The sequence below is a fragment of the Gymnogyps californianus genome, chromosome 1 (assembly GCF_018139145.2).
Source record: "Gymnogyps californianus isolate 813 chromosome 1, ASM1813914v2, whole genome shotgun sequence".
Classification (NCBI taxonomy): Eukaryota; Metazoa; Chordata; class Aves; order Accipitriformes; family Cathartidae; genus Gymnogyps; species Gymnogyps californianus.
The window spans coordinates 10,808,561-10,826,856 of record NC_059471.1 but is presented as its reverse complement, the minus strand read 5'-3'; the positions used below and the strand labels follow the sequence as shown (position 1 = coordinate 10,826,856).

Here is an 18,296-nt window from a genome sequence, read left to right as displayed (position 1 = left end):
GCCGTATCTGCCCAGTTCAACATGATACAACTTTGCGAGCAGACAAGCCCTTGGTCTTCATTTCTATGTATTCAAGGGAATGACTTACGTTAACAATTTGCAAGTTGACTGAACAGTCTGAGAATAGTTCACTGCGTGCAATAGCATGAACGCTCTCTCAGACTCAATTTTTTGGCAGTAGTTGTATGTGAATACTAGATTTCTTAATACAGTCAGATCTCACATTTAGGTCATACATTAAACACAGTCATGTGTCACTCTTTATACAGGAGGGCCTGTTTCTAAAAAAAAGTCAGTCAAATCATGGGTTTGTATGTCGATGAAAGAGCACTTACTGTTAAGATGTCATAACTCCCCGCTGTGAACTGCTTTCTGGAAGAAACCATCCCTGTTTTGGGATCAATAAAAAATTTCCCATCATCGTTTCCATCCACAATGCTGTATGAGATTTCTGCATTAGGGCCTTCGTCTTTGTCAAAAGCAAAAGCTCTGTAGATTGGCTCCCCTCTTTTCTTACGGTCCCTCTCTGGCAGCTTGATCTGATAGACTTTCTCTGGAAACTGAGGTTTGTTATCATTCTCATCCAGAACCTGGACCACCACCCAAACGGAGGACTGCTTGGGAGTTGTGCCCCCATCTGAGACGGTCACCTGAAAAACAACAGCAGTAGAGGTTATCCTGAATAGGTACAGTGGGACTTCATAAATTGGAAAAAAACATAAAAACATAAGGAAAGACCCCTCCCTCCCCAAACCTAACCTGCAATTTACAAAATCTTCTGTGTACACAAGACAGGCTCACTATAAACATGCTCAGTCCCTAACTCAAATATGCCCACAATGGCATATACAGGAATCCGGAAGATTTTTTACTTTTGAGATGAACCTGCAATGGGGAACCTGTGGATTAGGAATCTATTTCTCAAAACATAAAATCCTTTTATCTCAAATTCTAGAGAGAACTGGAATTAACCCATTAAGCAGGATCTCTGCTTTTTTGCAAACATATTTTAAAGTTTCTTCAGTCATGCAATGAATTTGAAAGACGCATTTCTTCTCAAATCCTAAAAGAATTTCTGTCACTTTTTTCCCATTAATTACTTGGAATTTCTTAAACAACAAAAAGATTTCTGTCAGTTCTTTTCATTCATTACCTGAGATGTGACAGCTCATTAATTCCAAAACTGCTTTATATGATTGTAAGGGGCACAGAGAGGCAGGTAGCAAAAAATTTCTGCCGCATTGTGTAAAGAGCACACTGTGTTGCCAGAAACACGTAAGAAATAAAATCTTTGAGGCAAAAGTTAATTAGCAATTTAGCTGCAACTTAAACAGAATTACTAATAATTTTCAGTGTGAAACACTGTGAAAACGAAATGATCCAAGATCAACAAGCACTCAAGAGATTTAATAATATGCCTTCAAAATGCAATCAATATGTTTCAAACTTCTCCCTCACTATTTCAATTGCATTTTTAAAGAGAAAGAAATAAGGCAGAAAGTTATTTCTGTTTGCATGAAGTTCAAATTTCACTTTCAGCTACATATGCCAACATGCCAGTTCCCACAGTAGCAATTTTTGATGATAGCGAGCCAAGGTATTACATACTCTTCCCTGCTCATACTAATCATTGCACATCAATTGCTTTGCTGGTTAACTCCTCGATGCTTTATTTTTCCTTAAACGTTTCTGTGTTCCCTTGCAAATCATATAGTCCTGATGTCCAATCCTTAGGCAAAGCAGAATTTTCTGGGAATAATGTCCCTTGCCATTGTCTCCTCCTTGCGACAAGAAGTCTAAACTTAGGGTAACCCTGATTTAGTACTCAGATCAGCAGAAAAAACACAACATTTTCTATGAGAAAGGTAAAAGACCTTTTCTATTTCCTGTATTAACTATACTTTTAAAACTGATGCAGTGGATGGGAGCAGACTGACAGCCTTACAGACTGAAACTCTTTATTTACAGAAAAAAAAAAATGGTATGGCAATACACAGTGGCAATGTAAAATCTCCCAAATCAGCCCATAACTCATTTGGAGAATGGAGCCTGTCCTCCCAACGACACGTATCAGCCTCAGGCCTCTCTCTCCTAAGACTGTCACCAGGGTTGACAATTAGCACTTGTTGGGATCGCCGCCTCATGATGGGGATGACTGTCTGCTGAGAGCCGGATGGGGACTGTCCCCATCCTGCAAAGCCACCAACGCGCCATCTGTCAGCCACCAGCGAGGGGGTGCGGGCAAAGGACCCGCAGCTCATTACCAGTGTACTCAGCCATCCAGTTCCCACTCACTACACTTTCCAAAATAGCATTTATAACGCCGAAAGGCTGCACACATGGCTGCGAATCTGCCTTTCCACCCGGTGAGAGCGACATCGCCGGGGACCTCAGCCTCTCCACTTCACTGCTCCGGGAGAACTTCAGAGCTTCTGCAGCAAACAAAAAGCCAATTCTGCCAATTCTCCTATTACAGGCTTTCAGCAATAAATAACTTTTGCCCCTTTTAGAGGCTGGTCCCTTCTATTTCTGTTCTACACCGGTGCAACTGTGCAAGAGCACAGGTTAACAAAGAAAAACCTTTTTCAGGATTTCTGCTGACGCCACAGATAAAATAATCAATGATGCCAGGCAGTGCAGGCTGTAGAGCACAGAAACAATTAGAGACACACTTATTCAAATGCTGGTCAGAAATACCAACAAAATGCTTTTTTGGGCGGTAATGCTCATAATGCATAGAAAATACTAGCAAGATTCAGGAAACTCTCGTTTTCTGAACAGAACATCACTCAACTTTAAAAAAAAAAAGACATTTTCTTCAAAGTGCTAGCAGTCATCTACCAAAAAAGGGGGGGGGCGGGGCAGATAAAAAGTTTACAACTAATAATGATAATAAAATCTCTGAAAACCACAGTGGTATAAACAGTCAAGCAACTATGATGAAAAACCTACTTAAGTCAAGAGACTGCTCAAGAAGCGAAGCCATTCTGTCTTACTAATACGCAGTCTCACAGTTTGTTAGGTTACTGCTGAAATTCTGACTAATGTGGTGTTGTGGCAGTGAATATGTGCATGCATTTGTTTGTTTTTGTAAGCCCAAACTTGTGGGAAATCTGTTCAATAACAGAAAAGTTGCACTGAAAATATTTGCTGACAGCCAATTGAGAATAGTAATGGCTATAACATGAAATGTCAGCTAATTAACAGAAATTAACATAGAAGGCCTGAAGTTAGTCAATTCTACTCTGTCTAAAACTTTACGTCCCCAGAGAGGAAAATGTTATGTACCAGCTAAGCCTTTTTCTCTGGGTGACACTCAAAACTTTTCAAAATGACAGGCTCCAGCTCCGCTTGAAAAGCTCCGAGTGCCAGACACGGGAGCTGATGTGTGAGCTAAAGCTCTCTCTTTGCAGGCATGTAAATTATTTAATTAAGCTGCCCTCACACCAGCGATGTGATTATTTCCCTAACTGTAAATCCGCGCTCCGGCTGACCCCTCTTTTCTGCTCCATCAGCCTGACCCCAGCCTGGCTTTTCAGATTCCAGCTATAGATAGGGTAAAAGAGCTGCAAAAATTTCCTCGGCCCCTACAGAAAAAAACTCCACAACAACACATTAAAACAAAATAACAAATTGCTGCCAGTTCAAAATTGTTCCCAGACAAAAACGGGGAGGACCGGAGAGGTCGTTCAGCACACTGCTCTGCAAATACTGTTTCCATCAGGACAGTGTATCACACCAGCACTTAGGGGCCCCTCTAACCAAGGCAATTTTGATTCAAACATTACCACAGTTCTCAGCAAAATCCTTAAACAGCTGGAAATTACAGTGAAAAGTAATCAGGGAGGGGAGGGAGGTTGGAACGTTTGTAGGACAAAGATACAAAAGCTAATTCACAGCTGGTATCTCTGGAAATGTGAAAGGCAGATGTGCAAGGCACAGGAGAGCTTGCCAGGAGAGAAGCTGTAATTCAGGACCAGTGAGGTTCTTTTGTTTAGAAACCTGCAGATGGCATGGTAGGGAAAAAAAAAGAGAAGAAAGGTGATATAGATGAATGACAGACTGTCTCAATATATGCTTGTCAAGATGTGCCATCAAAAACCCAATGAGAGGTGAATCTCACAGTAATCAAGACGGGGAAATGGCAAGGACCAGAATTAAAGCTTTCCCAGAGGAGATGAGGAATGGTTGCTTGGTCAGCATGTGCTTTCCTAAATGCTGAACACCTTCTCCAGTTCATGTGTCGAGTCTGGTATCCAGACACAACGGGCGCAGACATGCTGCTTCTTGCCCGTGTGTAACCTGATGGACCAGCCAGCTGCTATCCCCCTCTGCCCTTCTGGTTAGATATTGCTGCTCATGCTGTGTCAACACAGCCTAAACAGAGGATATGGCCTCCCAAAGCTGGGATATGGCCATGAAAGCAGCTGAATTTTGACTCTCTGACCAACCATACAAAGGGTTGGTCCATTCACCAAAGGTGGAATATCTCAAACGGAAAGTGATGATGTGTTTAGTGGGGTCTGATGGCATCAGACAGCAAGAATAATACGGACTTTATATACTACCTTTTATGGTGAAATCCTAAGCAACACTGCTGTTTTCCCACAACCTACAGACAGTTCCACTACAGTTTTCTTCATAAAATGAGCACTTTCTGTCAAGAATCTGCATTTACCCATTGGCTTTAATGTTTATGACTTTACTGAACCATGTCAGCCAATACACATATAGGTATTGGTTACCTGGAAATTTCTTTGCTAGAGTAACAACATTCACACATCCCTTACAATGCTTCCTTCAGCTGGACGGACCAGGACAAGACCTCCTGAAATTCCCTCTACTTACATCAGACATGTATTTTTTGAGAAAAACACACAAAAATATCTCTTTCTGAAGCATATGACAAATTCATTATAATAACAGAACTTTCAAAATCCAAGTAAGGCAATTTCCATTTCTTCTGCAGGATCTACTTCAGTAGGGTTGGTCTACAGACATTGACACTGCCTTTCCTACAGGACTGAGAGATACTCTTTCATATTCATGTTTATGTTCAAGTCCACAGATCAACTACAAAGAGATTTCCATAGCAGTGGACCTTCTCGGTGAAAACCAAGGTCAACACCAACTGTTAGCATACAACAGCTGGAATGTTAGATATGAAAATTTCTTCTTTTTATGACCATGGAGAAGGTATGGAGGAGACGTCCACTGTGAAAGTATTGGCTAAAACACAGCGTCAGGCTAGCAGACCTCAACGTTGGTGACAAAAATCATTTTGCCTTGAGACAGTCACTCCTCCTATGAATTGGACTGTGACACTTAACTGAAGAAGGTTCAGATCTTGAATTTTTTCAGAATACAAATGCAACTGTGAGGACCACCCTCCTGAATTAAAAGTACAATATTGAGTCTCATTAACAAAAGCTCATGGCTTCCAAGATAATTATTAACTCAGCTGGAGAGAGTAGCTAGCAGGGATCTTACTCCAACAAATATAACAAGACAATCAGCAGGTGTTTAATGTGAGCTATCAAGCCTCGAGAAGAACGAGAATCTTCTTCCATATCATTCCTTGGTAGGAGGAAGTACTCAGCCTACCCAATTTTTAAGTTAGAGGAACTGCCACATTACTGTCATTAGCATTGCAAAATGCTGAAGATGTCACATTTGCTTGTTTATTTTCGTTCGTGTGATAACTGCTTAATGCAAAAAGAGCGAGCTGAGATGCCTGCATCTCATCTGAGGAGTGTGCATAATGAGGTTTTCAGGTAAAAGCCTTTCCCTCCCCCCAACCAGAAATGACAATTTTGCTTCAGAAAACTTTAGAAAAGAGAATCTGGTTGAGTTACTGGAGACAGAAAAATGATCAAAGAGAGCCTGAGAGCTGAAGCATACCCCTGCTGTTAGTGACTAATGGGTTTGTTTCTTCTGCCAATGTGCAAACGAGCTGCAATACCTATTGTAAGAGACTCTGGAATTCAGCCCAAGTAAGAGAAATAAAAGATTATAAAGGAGAGCTCATTGAGGGATGAATGGAACTTTAAAGTCAAATACACTGAATTACTATCTCTGCCTACTTCAGAGAGAGACTAAAGTTCCGGTTAAATTCTTACAAGGAAATATTTTTCTGAAATGCATGATATTACTGAGCTACATGTCGGATTATTGCTACAAAGTGAAGGCAGCATAGCTCAAAGATATACAGAATAGGAGAGAAAAAAAACGGTACATAAGTTATTTTTTTTTTTAGTTCAACACAAACACTGAGTTAGCTGTAGCAAACTAGATGCCTTTTCTTTCTAATCCTTTATTTGGCAACTGTGGAAAAGAAGGGGGCAGCTGCTTATTTCACTTACACTAACAGAATGTAGTGCTGTCCCAAAAGACAAATTACTTAAATACTTCTTGTAGGAAAGAGTGCCAATCATATCAATATGATCCATCTTTCCTTATTTCCTTTACAATGTGCTAATCTGGGAACTCTTGTTTTCAATCATAAAAAAATTAATACATTCACTCTGGCCAGCTATGAGAAATAAATAATTTAGAGTACATTTTAAATATAGGTTATTACTGACACAAACACTCTAGGTGGCTGATTAGGAAAGTCAATGGCTTCCAGCCACATTCAAGCTAGAAAACGATGCATAATGGTCTGTTATACCATTTGAGAATTAACGATGACATCAGGTAATTTCAACACTGTATTGCCAAAGACAGGAAGGAAGGAAGGCAGGCTTTTTCATTTGGAGTTAAATGCTCCCTGCAGTATCTGCAAACCTAAATATTAGAAGAGCGTACCCAATAAAGACTTAGAGGCTTCAAATCTTAACTTTTGTCAGACTCACAGTACTGAGACCAGTAGATGGTAACCAAATGACCTGGCAGAATGAAATATCAGAATGGGTGACTTAAAGGTCCAGAAATACTACCACCACTACCACCACCACTACTACTACTACGTTTATTCTGTGTCATACTTAATTCTACGAGCTTTTTGAAAATTGAAACAGTAAACAAGAGTCATAAGCTCTGAAAAGAAACGTAAGACTTCTATTTTAGCTTTAGTAGCACTACAAGGAAGGATCTGCATCGCTCTTGACAGTGACTCTCTCAAAGAAAAACAGTAATTTTCCATGGGCATTGCTTTTAAAGTTCATTACAGTTTGGAGATCCTGGCAACCTTTGTGCATCAGCCTGTATTTATACTGTTCTTCAACCAACACATGCTAAGATAAGTGCAGAACCAACCATTACTCCATTAAATTCCCAGGACAACAGAGCAGCCTGTCCTATGTTAAAAGAAACTCCTTTAGGCAATCTCAGAAAGTATCTTCCCCTTCTTTTCACTAAGTAAAAAAAAACTATAGTCCTCAGGAATGTCAAGCTGATATAATTTTGCTTTTGACAAACTGTAGATAAAACTTTGCCCAGAAGTGACTCTAAGCCGATCACTTCGCAGAAGTCCAAATGTGCCTCCTACTTCCATTGCTGGAGTTAAATACAGAAAATCTTCACCTCTACTGCCTAATAGTAGTGTGTAATCACTTATGATTCAGCAGAAATCATCTGGTAAGGAAAAGCATTGCTCAGCTAGGACTCTTCCTGACCTTCTAGGTGGTAACACCACCGTCAGAAGCAGTGCTTGAAACTGCATGTATCACATCCCACGTTGAGCAGTTTGCAAAGTTTGTAACTAGAAGACTGGAAAATTTTAGATCATCATAGTAGGAACATCAACATCAGTCTCCAAATAAGAACTGTAAAGGTCTTTTGAGTACATCAAGAACTTCCTTTCTTTGTTCATGAGGCTACAATAATGTATCTCGCTACCCCAGCATATAAAGAAGAAAAATTTGGAATACGCTCCAAATAGTCCTCTGATAATATCTGGACCCAAGGACATTTACCCACTTGCAGACTGACACCTTACAAACAAGATAAAGACTGATATGAGATTGCTTAAAAATAATCTTCATAGGCATATGGAATCTCTTTAAGAACAACCTATTACTAAACAGAAGTGTAACTACCCTCATAGCCTCTAAATGAGAAAGAAGATAAAAGTTGTGTATTGATCTTCACAGTAAACTTTGAAGAAGGTGTTTAGCTCCTGCTGTGAAGACTACTATCAGAGAGTTTTGTGAACAGGAAATGAGGAGCAGTCAAATCTGAGAATATTTCACTTCAAGCAGCTTTAAATAACATAAAGCTTGCAAATTAAGATATTTATGCAGTTTAATGTTAGTAGTATTCTCTATGTCAATTGTAATTCCATTCATACCTGAATATCTACTTCAGCCATTTGTGGATTTTGCTTTTCTTGTGATAAGAAACACCTGTGATCAAATATTGATAAGTTCCCCTCTACCACATCTACCTCTACAGATAATGCCCTTCTCCACAAATCTTCTCTCAGCACTCAGGAAATACAGTAGCTCTCAGTTTTGCGCTTCAAAAGAGATGTGCATCAACTTCTAAGCTCACTGCACTGCCCTTTTCTCAAATATTCAATTACCCTTCATTTTCTGTCCATGAAAGTCACTTGATTCTCATATTCACTATAAGCAGGAACCAAACACCTTCTTCAAAGTTTCCTCAAAATTATGAAGATTGTTACTGTCGTGGTTTAACCCCAGCCAGCAACTCAGCACCACGCAGCCGCTTCCCCCTCCCCCTCCCAGTGGGGTGAGGAGGAGGAAAGGAAAGAAAAAAAAGTAAAACTCGTGGGTTGAGATAAGAACAGTCTAATAACTAAAGTAAAATATAATACTAACAATTGTAATAATGAAATATAATAATAATAGTAATGAAAAGGAATACAACAAAAAAAGGAAGGGGGGGGAAGGAAAAAACCAGTGATGCACAATGCAATTGCTCACCACCCGCTGACCGATGCCAAGTTAGTTCCCGAGCTGCGATCCGCGGCTCCCGGCCAACTCCCCCCTGTTTATATACTGGGCATGACATTCCATGGTATGGAATACCCCTTTGGCTAGTTCGGGTCAGCTGCCCCAGCTCTGCTCCCTCCCAGCTTCTTGCACACCTGCTTGCTGGCAGAGCAGGGGAAACTGAAAAGTCCTTGGCTTAAGATAAGCGCTACTTAGCAACAACTAAAACATCAGAGTGTTATCAACATCATTCTCACACTAAATCCAAAACACAGCACTGTACCAGCTACTAAAAAGAAAGTTAACTCTGTCCCAGCCAAAACCAGGACAGTTACGCATCTCCAGTCTTCCCTTTTTCATACTAGACCAGTCAATATGTATAATCATGTGAGAAAAACATTCTGGCTATTAATAGAGACACAAGATTTTATCCATGCTTCCACGATCTTTTCCTAACATTAATAATTTATTTTATGTTTTAACTATCAGCAAAAATACTGTGCTCAAAAATATATGCTGATATATTGCCAAAATTTAATCAAGCTATAGTACTAGTCACCGTGGAGTTAATTAATCAAGCAGCAAAACAACATACACTTTACATCCTTGCTTGGCTGTGCGGCTGTGTCAGTTTGTAGTATAGGTCCCCAGATATTCAAACTGATAGGAAGTTAAGGCACAGCAACTCTTTTAGCAGAAACTCTCAAATTCGGTGCAGGTGATTTCCTGCGTGTGGCAATAGCCCTCCATCTATTTTGCAGTAAGTCAGCAGCACTGCCTCATGCTAACCTGGTACACGCTGTTGAACTTCCTCTAAGAAAAGACACAGTACAAAGGAGCTTGCTCTGCATGCCTTTAGAAATATTGTGGCATGCTGTTTCTGTTACAACAGAGTAATAACTTCAACTAAAACTTTCAGTCTTCAAAGGAAATATCATCTTCTCTCCTAAACTACAATATTAAAACTTATTTCTAAACATTTTTTGTCATGCTGATAGCCAGTGCCTTCTGATGATGGATGAAACACCCTTAGGTGAGGCTCTGTGATGGTCAGTCTTGAAACAACACTGTTATTACTTAGGAGGCAATACATTTATTTGGCCACCAATGAGATGAAAGATATACTCTGTAATTCCTTAAAGTTATTAACTTGATAGGTACACTGCATCCAAATTCTATGCTGCAATATGAAGCAGAACCAAGTATTTTCAAACGAAAGATAACACTTTTTTTTTTTTTAAATTGCTCTAGCAAGCAGCACTTGGTTGTGCTAACAGAGGTGACACCACCTTGTCTCTGGCAAATTAAGGCAGATTAAGATGCATCCAGCCCCATCTCCAGCTCCTCCTCCAGCCATTTGTTCTTCCCCTGTCATCAGTTTGCACCTACCTTCACCCATCAATAAAATGTTCGTGCATCTGTGCTACGAACCGGGCTACTGAAATAATCAGGGTTTCAAATGAACTGCCGAAAGAAAACAAAATCCCCCAAAAGGCAGATGGTTAACAAGTGATGGCGGCGAGAGAGCAAAACAAGGAGAGGCACGCCAGGTCCCCAAGTCAGGGTGGGGGAAATTTCTTAAGATGTTTTAGCCACTGAAGGAAAATGCATTGTGTAACTACAATTTTGGTGATGAATGGTGCAATTTCATTACAGATAGTAACTTACCCTCCGCACCCCCCCCCCAAAAAAAATCCCTACCGTAAATTCATCACTTACCAATAAGCCTTTGATCAATACCAAAGTAGTCAAAGCCAGAACCAGTGACCTCAGCATAAAAGACTTTGTATCCCATCAGTAATTGCTGAAAATATCTAATTTCCATCTTACGCTATTTTTCCACAATATGCAAGAAATAATGAATGCTCTCCATCCACACATACATGTAAAATGTTTCAAAGACAGTTTTATAGCTGATAGCCTGACGAGTAGCCTCTGACATTTAAACGCAATTTAGTTTTTTCAGGGTAAAAAATGAAACTTCTACAGTTTTATGCTCAAAATAAAGCTTACCAGTTAAAAACCTGATTAATAAAAAATGGATTTCTTAGCCAGGTAGAAAGTACATAAAATCAGACCTTTAAGGGGTACAGTCTGTTCCCAATTTTTGATCCTGTAGAGTTATTCTAAATTTCCAAAAGGCAAAAAGGGGCATTTTAGACCTCAGAAATTTATCTGGCTTTAGTGAACAGTCACTCAGGAAGATTGCTGTGACCATTTTCATTAATCTAAAAGGAAAAAATGAAGACGTGATTTTTTTTGTGATATTCAAGTTATTTGATAGAAGTTTCTTTGGTTAGCAATGAGGTGCAAAGCAAAATTTTAATCAACTTAGAGGACAATATGATAGCAATTACTCATGCACGCTTGAATACAGTAATTTTTGTAGTCAGATGAGGACTACATCCTAAAATATAATACAAAGTAGTATAAGAATGCTCAGAAAATCGGTTTGAAAAATAAGTAAAATAAGGTAAAGGAGATAAGCACGAATAAGGAGGTTGGTTGTTGGGGCTCTTCCCAAGGCAGGTTTTTTTAATGACAGTATCATCCCGTTTTTGTCAGACCAGGTTAAAGTAAATCACATCAATAATTGCTTTGATTTTAGCAATAAAAAATTCTACTTGACTTCTTGATGCCTACTTCACAACTTTCTGTGACAAATTAATTTTAGACAGATAAAAAGCATTAATTGGGACGTATTTAATCACAGTTTCATCTAATAGGCAACACAGACAAGCCTTATTATCTCAATCTCCACTTGTCTTCGATTCTAAGTGTCCTATAAATATCTACTATCCAGTTTACATTGACATGGGGTCAATTTTACAAGCTGGTTGAGAATCAGCATGGGATTATACACAGGGAAAAAATGCAGATTCTGATTCTGAAGCAAAACTCATATTCTTGGACTACCTTTTAACTTTTTCCAAATTCAGTTTCCAGCTTTGAAAACTCAGCCTGGAAAATGGACTTGGGTATTATGTCCAGTACAAAAGATGTGAAACTGAGATTCAGATAACTGTTCTGGTGACAAAGGATGAGAGCCACCAGCCTCTTCCCTGATGGATGCATTAGGACTCTGTTTCATCTGACATAGTAAAAGCCTTACTTTTCTTCACTAGACAAGACTCACACAGCTAAGAACATTTAGGGACTAGTTCACTGTAACCTTGTTTTTCATGTAGTCAGTTTAGTCGTCTTTTCAGCTTTCTTTCTGTCGAACCTCTACAAACCTCCACAAACACCTGAATAGTCTCAGCATCCCCAATCACACCATGGACGGCGGGGTACGTACATGCTATGCTGCATGGCTAGAGACACCCAGGGAAAGTCTAAAGACAAGTGTTTCCCTGCTGAACCGAGCTCATGTTGTCTGAGCAGCCAAAGAATTACAGGTATCTTCTTGGTGGAGAAGGACCTGGCCAGCTGTGAAATCCTCTGACTTGGAAATCAATGGGAATTTTCCCATTGCCTTTGGTGAGAACAGGGTTGCACCTAGAGCTCAGCCACCTCATTTCAGCTTGTTTTTATTTCTCATTCAGCTTTTGCCCAGCCCTGTGCTCCAGCTGCATAACAAGTACCTGAAAGCTGTAAGCTTTCAACTAAAGGGCAGAGAAGATGTATACCACCGCAACACCACCACCACTGTACGCATTATAACTGACTGGGAAGAACCTTACTTTAACACCGAAGCAAATGTGGGATTTTTTGTTTACTTCAAAGAAACAGCAATTTCATACGCAATTCTTTTCTTTAACATGATTTTTTTTCCTGTTGGTTCAATCTGTTACACATATAGCCAGTGATCTTGCGAACAGCGATGTGTATGAATAGTTTTCAGAATGTGTCAAGACCATACTGCCGACGTAAGTAAGTAGGTGTGCATATAGGAACAAGGTCATTTGGGGGTAACGATACAATGCTGTCCCAAAGTTTTAACATTCCAGATGTGTTGCAAAAAAAAAAGAAAATCCTGGCCCAAAAAGTTAATTTCCCTGAGTAACACTCAGAATGCATTAAAAATGTTCAGGTTATTAATATTAATTAATCAATTAATACTATTATAATTAATTAATTACACAGTGCCTGGAGTCCTGGAAAGGGATCTTTATGTGTCTGAATAATAAGAAGATGACATTCTACTCCCGCAGTGCAGGAGGAATTTTAAAAGATCGCAACTTTTAAAATATTCTTAGCACTTTGATTCTTCTGCAGAATTAGTCTTTACCATGCATTTAGTTTTTGCAGCCACAGGATGGCATTCACTGCTGTGCAAAGGGTCAGTGAAATGCAAGCAGAACCTAGGAGCAGACTTTCCCTCTGGGGAAAGGAAATATTTAATCAAAAATGATTAATATAAATTTACTGCTTTCTACTGATGAAAACCATTTATTAAAGACTGTAATATCAAAATCTTACCATGCACAGCGCTTAAGGTTCATGTTCTTACTGTATGGACACCAAAGATTTCAACAGAAGCTTATCTTGCTTGACTTCAGTTAGCTGGGACCTTCTAAAAATACAGAGCAGCAATTCCAACTTGGGATACCAGCAACTGCATAAAGCACTTCAGTTTCACTTCCACGGTTTACGGAGTCACAGTAACTCTTTAATGGATTTATATAGGCTCATAATTTACTGTTTATTTTCCCATTAGGGCAGTATATGAAGTAGGTGTTGACACATGGCATACCAATGGGAGGACAGTTGGACGGAACAAACGGCCAAGGTGACCGATAATTGGATTGCAAATGTCAAAGACTGTGGTTGAAAAGCCAGGTATATCAACTCACACATACTTTTCCCAGTTGTGAAATGAAAGTTAAGAGCAGGGACAATCAGCTACAAGTAGTTACGATTTATAGAGTTGGGTCTGCAGTCAGCGGCAAGCAGCATCCAATTAACTTCAGTAGGGTGTCTAACGCCACTGGTAAAATGACTGGATTTAGAGTGATGAGCAAGAATGTCAGACTGAGAGACAACCTAGTAATGCTATTAACCTTTGTGAGATTGCCCCGCCGATAATGTGATCTGGGGGACAATAAAACACTGTATGAGACAATATGCCCAATTTGGTAGTGCAGGGCTGATATATGGGAGAAGAAGGAGAATTTCCCTGGATTCATTTTATGGGCTTCCAATTAGCCCTCACCTCACCAGGTGAAGGGAGTGAAAGGGGGGAAGCAGAAGGAGTCCCTCTAATGAGTTGCTTTGTTGGTTTGTAGCAGAAGAGATTGAAAAAGCAAAGTTTTAGGAGCTGCTTTGCTTTTGAGCTTGTCTCAGGAGGTGTTAAAGGGGGCGAATACTTTGTTGGAAATAGCCGTGAGAAAGCTCCTGATTTATGGGAGTCTTGAACAGCACAAGTGCATCCTGTCAGGATCAGTACAGGAGGTGTGATCCCTTGGCACAGGGAGATCAGATATGTCAGCCCCACACGCTAATCCCCATGGTTAGATGCTGGGGTCAGGACCGTGGATGCTCGCTCACGATGTGGAGCCCTGGCCAACACCATCTATACTGCTGCTGCTTCCTTTGAGAAATTGTATACAAAATATAAATATACTTGTTCTCCAAAAGTGCATCCAGTTTTAGAAATGGGAGTATTAAGAGCGGGTCTAATCCATGGATTACTGATCTGACAGAATATTGAAATCTTACTTACAGGCTCAGTGAGGTAAAGGCAGTTTGTCAATCAAGTGAAGTTTGAGATGCAATTCCTGTTTTGCTATGTAAGTCTGGTGAATGTGTGCTCAATAACCTTTAGAAAATAGAGCATGAATGTGTAATTTATTCAGCTACTACTGTTTAGGCATCCAAGGGCTAGTGGAGCGTATTGCACCCCAGAGAAACCAGGGGGGTCTCAACTTAGGAAGTCCTGAGGTAGCTCTCAGTCCATGCTACAGCGTGGAGGAGAGAGAAGGGACACCAAATTAGCCCTGCAAGAACTGAACGAGGTACTGAAAACACAGCCCACAGCTCCAAGTAGGGTAATTTGCTCTGTCAAGAAGCAGGATAAATGACTGCCTCACGCTGAGCACTGTGCTGCAGCAGCAAGGATTTCTTTCGGGAGCTCAGCAGCTCGCTGGAAGTTGGGCGTCCCATCACCGGTATGATCCATCACCAGGCACCCTCCCAGTGCTGCGGAAAACAAAATCTTCTGTACACTTCAGACTTCCTTTTATTAAAAAAGCCACAGCTTTCAATTGATACTTTCACACTGAGAGTCGGATATTATAAGGATTAAATGCCTGAAGAGAAGGCATTTAAAGAAAATACTATTTTACTTTTTAAAATGCCGTTCCCTGGCTGAGGTGCTACAGTTAAGACGGCACTCAGGCGGTATCTAGTGGCTTGCAACAGAAATAGTGAAAGATCCGTAACTGTACGTACACTTGGTAAATGCCAATGAAAAAAAGACAAAACCTAGGCTTTAGTATTCAATTTAATCCCACAACACCTAGCCAAAGCTACACAGAGAGAGTTTGCGCAGGTCCATTTGAACAACAGGGTTTTGGTGAGGAGGATAAGGACTATATGCAAGTGGACCTCACGTGCCAGTTAATATTTTTGCTCCTTCTGCTCCTTCTTCTTTTGAGACCAAGCTAATGCACTTGTCTCATTGCCTTCTGCATCTCTCTCAGTCAACAGAGGCCATGCCATTTTGGCATACTTTGATGTATCACATCATAAAGCATCATCTCTGCTTAGCTAAAATGTGTAGTCTAAAACTTATGACTTCCTAGAAATTTTTTGAGTGTTTTTTAAACTCTGGTCATGTGTTTTGTTTTTTTTTTTAAAGTGTGGCAATATAAAACCATGTGTTTAAATTCTCCATGTTTTTTTCAATTAAGTCTTTAAAATAGCTGTTTGGCCTTGAGGGATAAGAACACATTTTTATTTATACAACATTTTAAAAATTATCTGGAAGGATAGTGGAAGGAAACAAGATTTACAGGGAAAAACAAAGTATGAAGCTATTTGTTGGTATCTGGATTAAAGATAACATGCTGGTCCTCAGAAAAGTCGAAGCCATAAATTGACAGACTGCTATTAGTAATATTTGTATTTTTTACTTTCCCAGGGAATGTGAGAAAAATAATTAATTATTTTGATTCTGACATTTTTGCTCTCAATTATTCATGTTAATCCTTGCTTTTGAATATTTAGAATATTCCTTGCCAAAGAAAGTATTATTTTTCGCCAAAACATAAAATGTACTCTAGAACTGCTATGATAACATTTTCAATGTCTCTCTATCATGAGAGATTAGCAAACAGCAATATTACATTTCAGAATGAGGAGATTAATCTGTTTCCTGACAACTGAAATTTGTTAGGCTGGGAAAAGAAAATTACTGCTTTTGAGGGCAGATTTCATAGCACTTGATGCTTCAGGGCCTTTGTACTTTTCTGTTTAAATCATATCTTCATAAAAAGCAAAAGAATTGTTTGGTCTCTGATTATTATCAAGCTGAAGTCAGATAAGAAAAGCATTAGGATTCTTATGTTCCATGATAATATATTTAGGGAGAAAAAAGGTGTCAAATATGCTTATTAAACTGATTCTCAACCCGATTAGAGGTTTTCTTATCTCTAGGTGTCTAGTAAATACTTTAATTTGTGTCATGTTACAAATGATGCTGAATACTCCAATCTTATTTCAGCACATTTCACACAATGATGCACTTTTGCGATAACAAATTATTTTTAAAATAAAAAAAAAAAAACCAACAAATTTTTGAGACTACCATGTTTTTGCATGACATTTTCCTACCCTTTCCAGTATGTCTTTTTTGCTCAAGCTGACTATTAAAGGATCATGTGGCGGAGGGACAGGGTGGCAATCTGGGAGTATGAAAGAACAGGTAAAGAGGGAAAATACATGATATTGAAAGACAGTACAGGCTATGGTGAGAAGACTGTAAGGGATGGGATGAGACTCAAAGAAAATGTTGTGTATTCAAGGTATAGTAGGAAGAGGTTCTCACCAAGTGCACGGACTGGTGGGAGCAGTTTTGGGAATGATGAGTTTTCAGTACATCACCAATACTGGAAATTATGAGACCCTGGATAAGAAGAGCTTTAACAAGGTGGAGACAAAAACCGAAACAAAACAAAAAACAGAGGAAGAAGCACTGACAAAACCCAGATGACGTTACCCTAGATTGACAGTATGACTCAAGGGAGTAGTCCTCAAGAATAAGGATGATCTTCACCATGATGGAGAAAAAAGCTGTAGGGAAGATAGTAAAACCTAATAGAACTTGCAAAAGAAAAGAGTTCTTCCAGTTCTTCCCTTGCGGAGAGGCTGCCTGTAAACTGAAGGGCTCACAACTGAAGATGATCTGGGGAAGGGACTACTTAAGCTGTGGGTGTCCTAGGAACCATCTCCAGTCAGACTCCATGGACACCGCAACAGCCTGTGACCAAAGAGCACGTCTCAAGCCACCCCAAAGTCCACTCAAGTCAAAGGAATTGGAGTTTTAGTGTTGGGATCCCTGCACGACATACTGTAGGGTGGTTGGATTTGGTGTGTATAAATTGTGGCGGCAAGTGAAGTCGCTGTGAAAATATCCCAGAATTAACTTTTTTTAGAGATAACAAGCATGAATTCCAAACATCTGAGTACAGATCACCCTGGGAGAAAGGACAAATGGATGCAAAACTTGTTTAAGGGCATATTTCTAAATGATGGATTAATTAAAAGGCATACTAGGATTTCCTACGCCCAGAAAGTATTTTAGTACAGATGCAATATATTCCTAACTGAGGAAGAAGATGCTCCCCTGCCTTAAATGCAACGCTCAGTTTGGTCTTAGCCAGGAAGGCAGGAAAGTGAGACCTCCACAAAATGTGTGTGTGCGTGCATGTGTGTGTGCTCAAACACTTACAGACATAAATTAACAGTCTGGCAGCTGATGGGTATTGCAAATGCTACAGAAAACATGATATAGCACTAAAGCAGACATGCTGCAGATAACACAAAGGCTCTGTACATCTAAAATAGATTCAAATCATGTGAAAGATTTCCTGCTGCTTCTGCAGAAGATTAAAACCTTGGTACATTCATAAAACAAATGTGAAGATTTAGCAAAGCAGCGTGCCCTTCACAATGACTCTTTGTCTCACCAAGCACGGAGCCTGGCAAAAGAGACACCCTGAAAGGGTATATCTGACCAATTTGGGCCTGGTAGGTGGGCTCCAGCCCATAAAAAAGAGAGCTACAGATCTTAGGAAACATACAATGAAGAAAAAACCTGTTAACCCTGAGCTAATCTGTGAGCTAATCCCTCAGTGAGAAAGCAACATTAGACCAAACTCCTAAATCCTGACAGAAAAGAAGAACTTGGTATAGATTAACCACAGAATTTGCCTACACAAGCTTAGCATGAGGAAT

General features: G+C 39.7%; 1 protein-coding gene across 3 annotated transcripts in view; it reads right to left on the bottom strand.

Moving 5' to 3' along the window:
* The window catches only part of FAT3 (FAT atypical cadherin 3), a 322,500-nt gene that overhangs the window by 107,488 nt on the left and 196,716 nt on the right, over nt 1–18,296 (bottom strand). For all 3 annotated transcript variants that reach the window (XM_050900494.1, XM_050900497.1, XM_050900498.1), the window contains exon 4: nt 336–650. In XM_050900494.1, the coding sequence (XP_050756451.1) occupies nt 336–650 (315 nt within the window). The remainder of the gene's footprint in view (nt 1–335; nt 651–18,296) is intronic.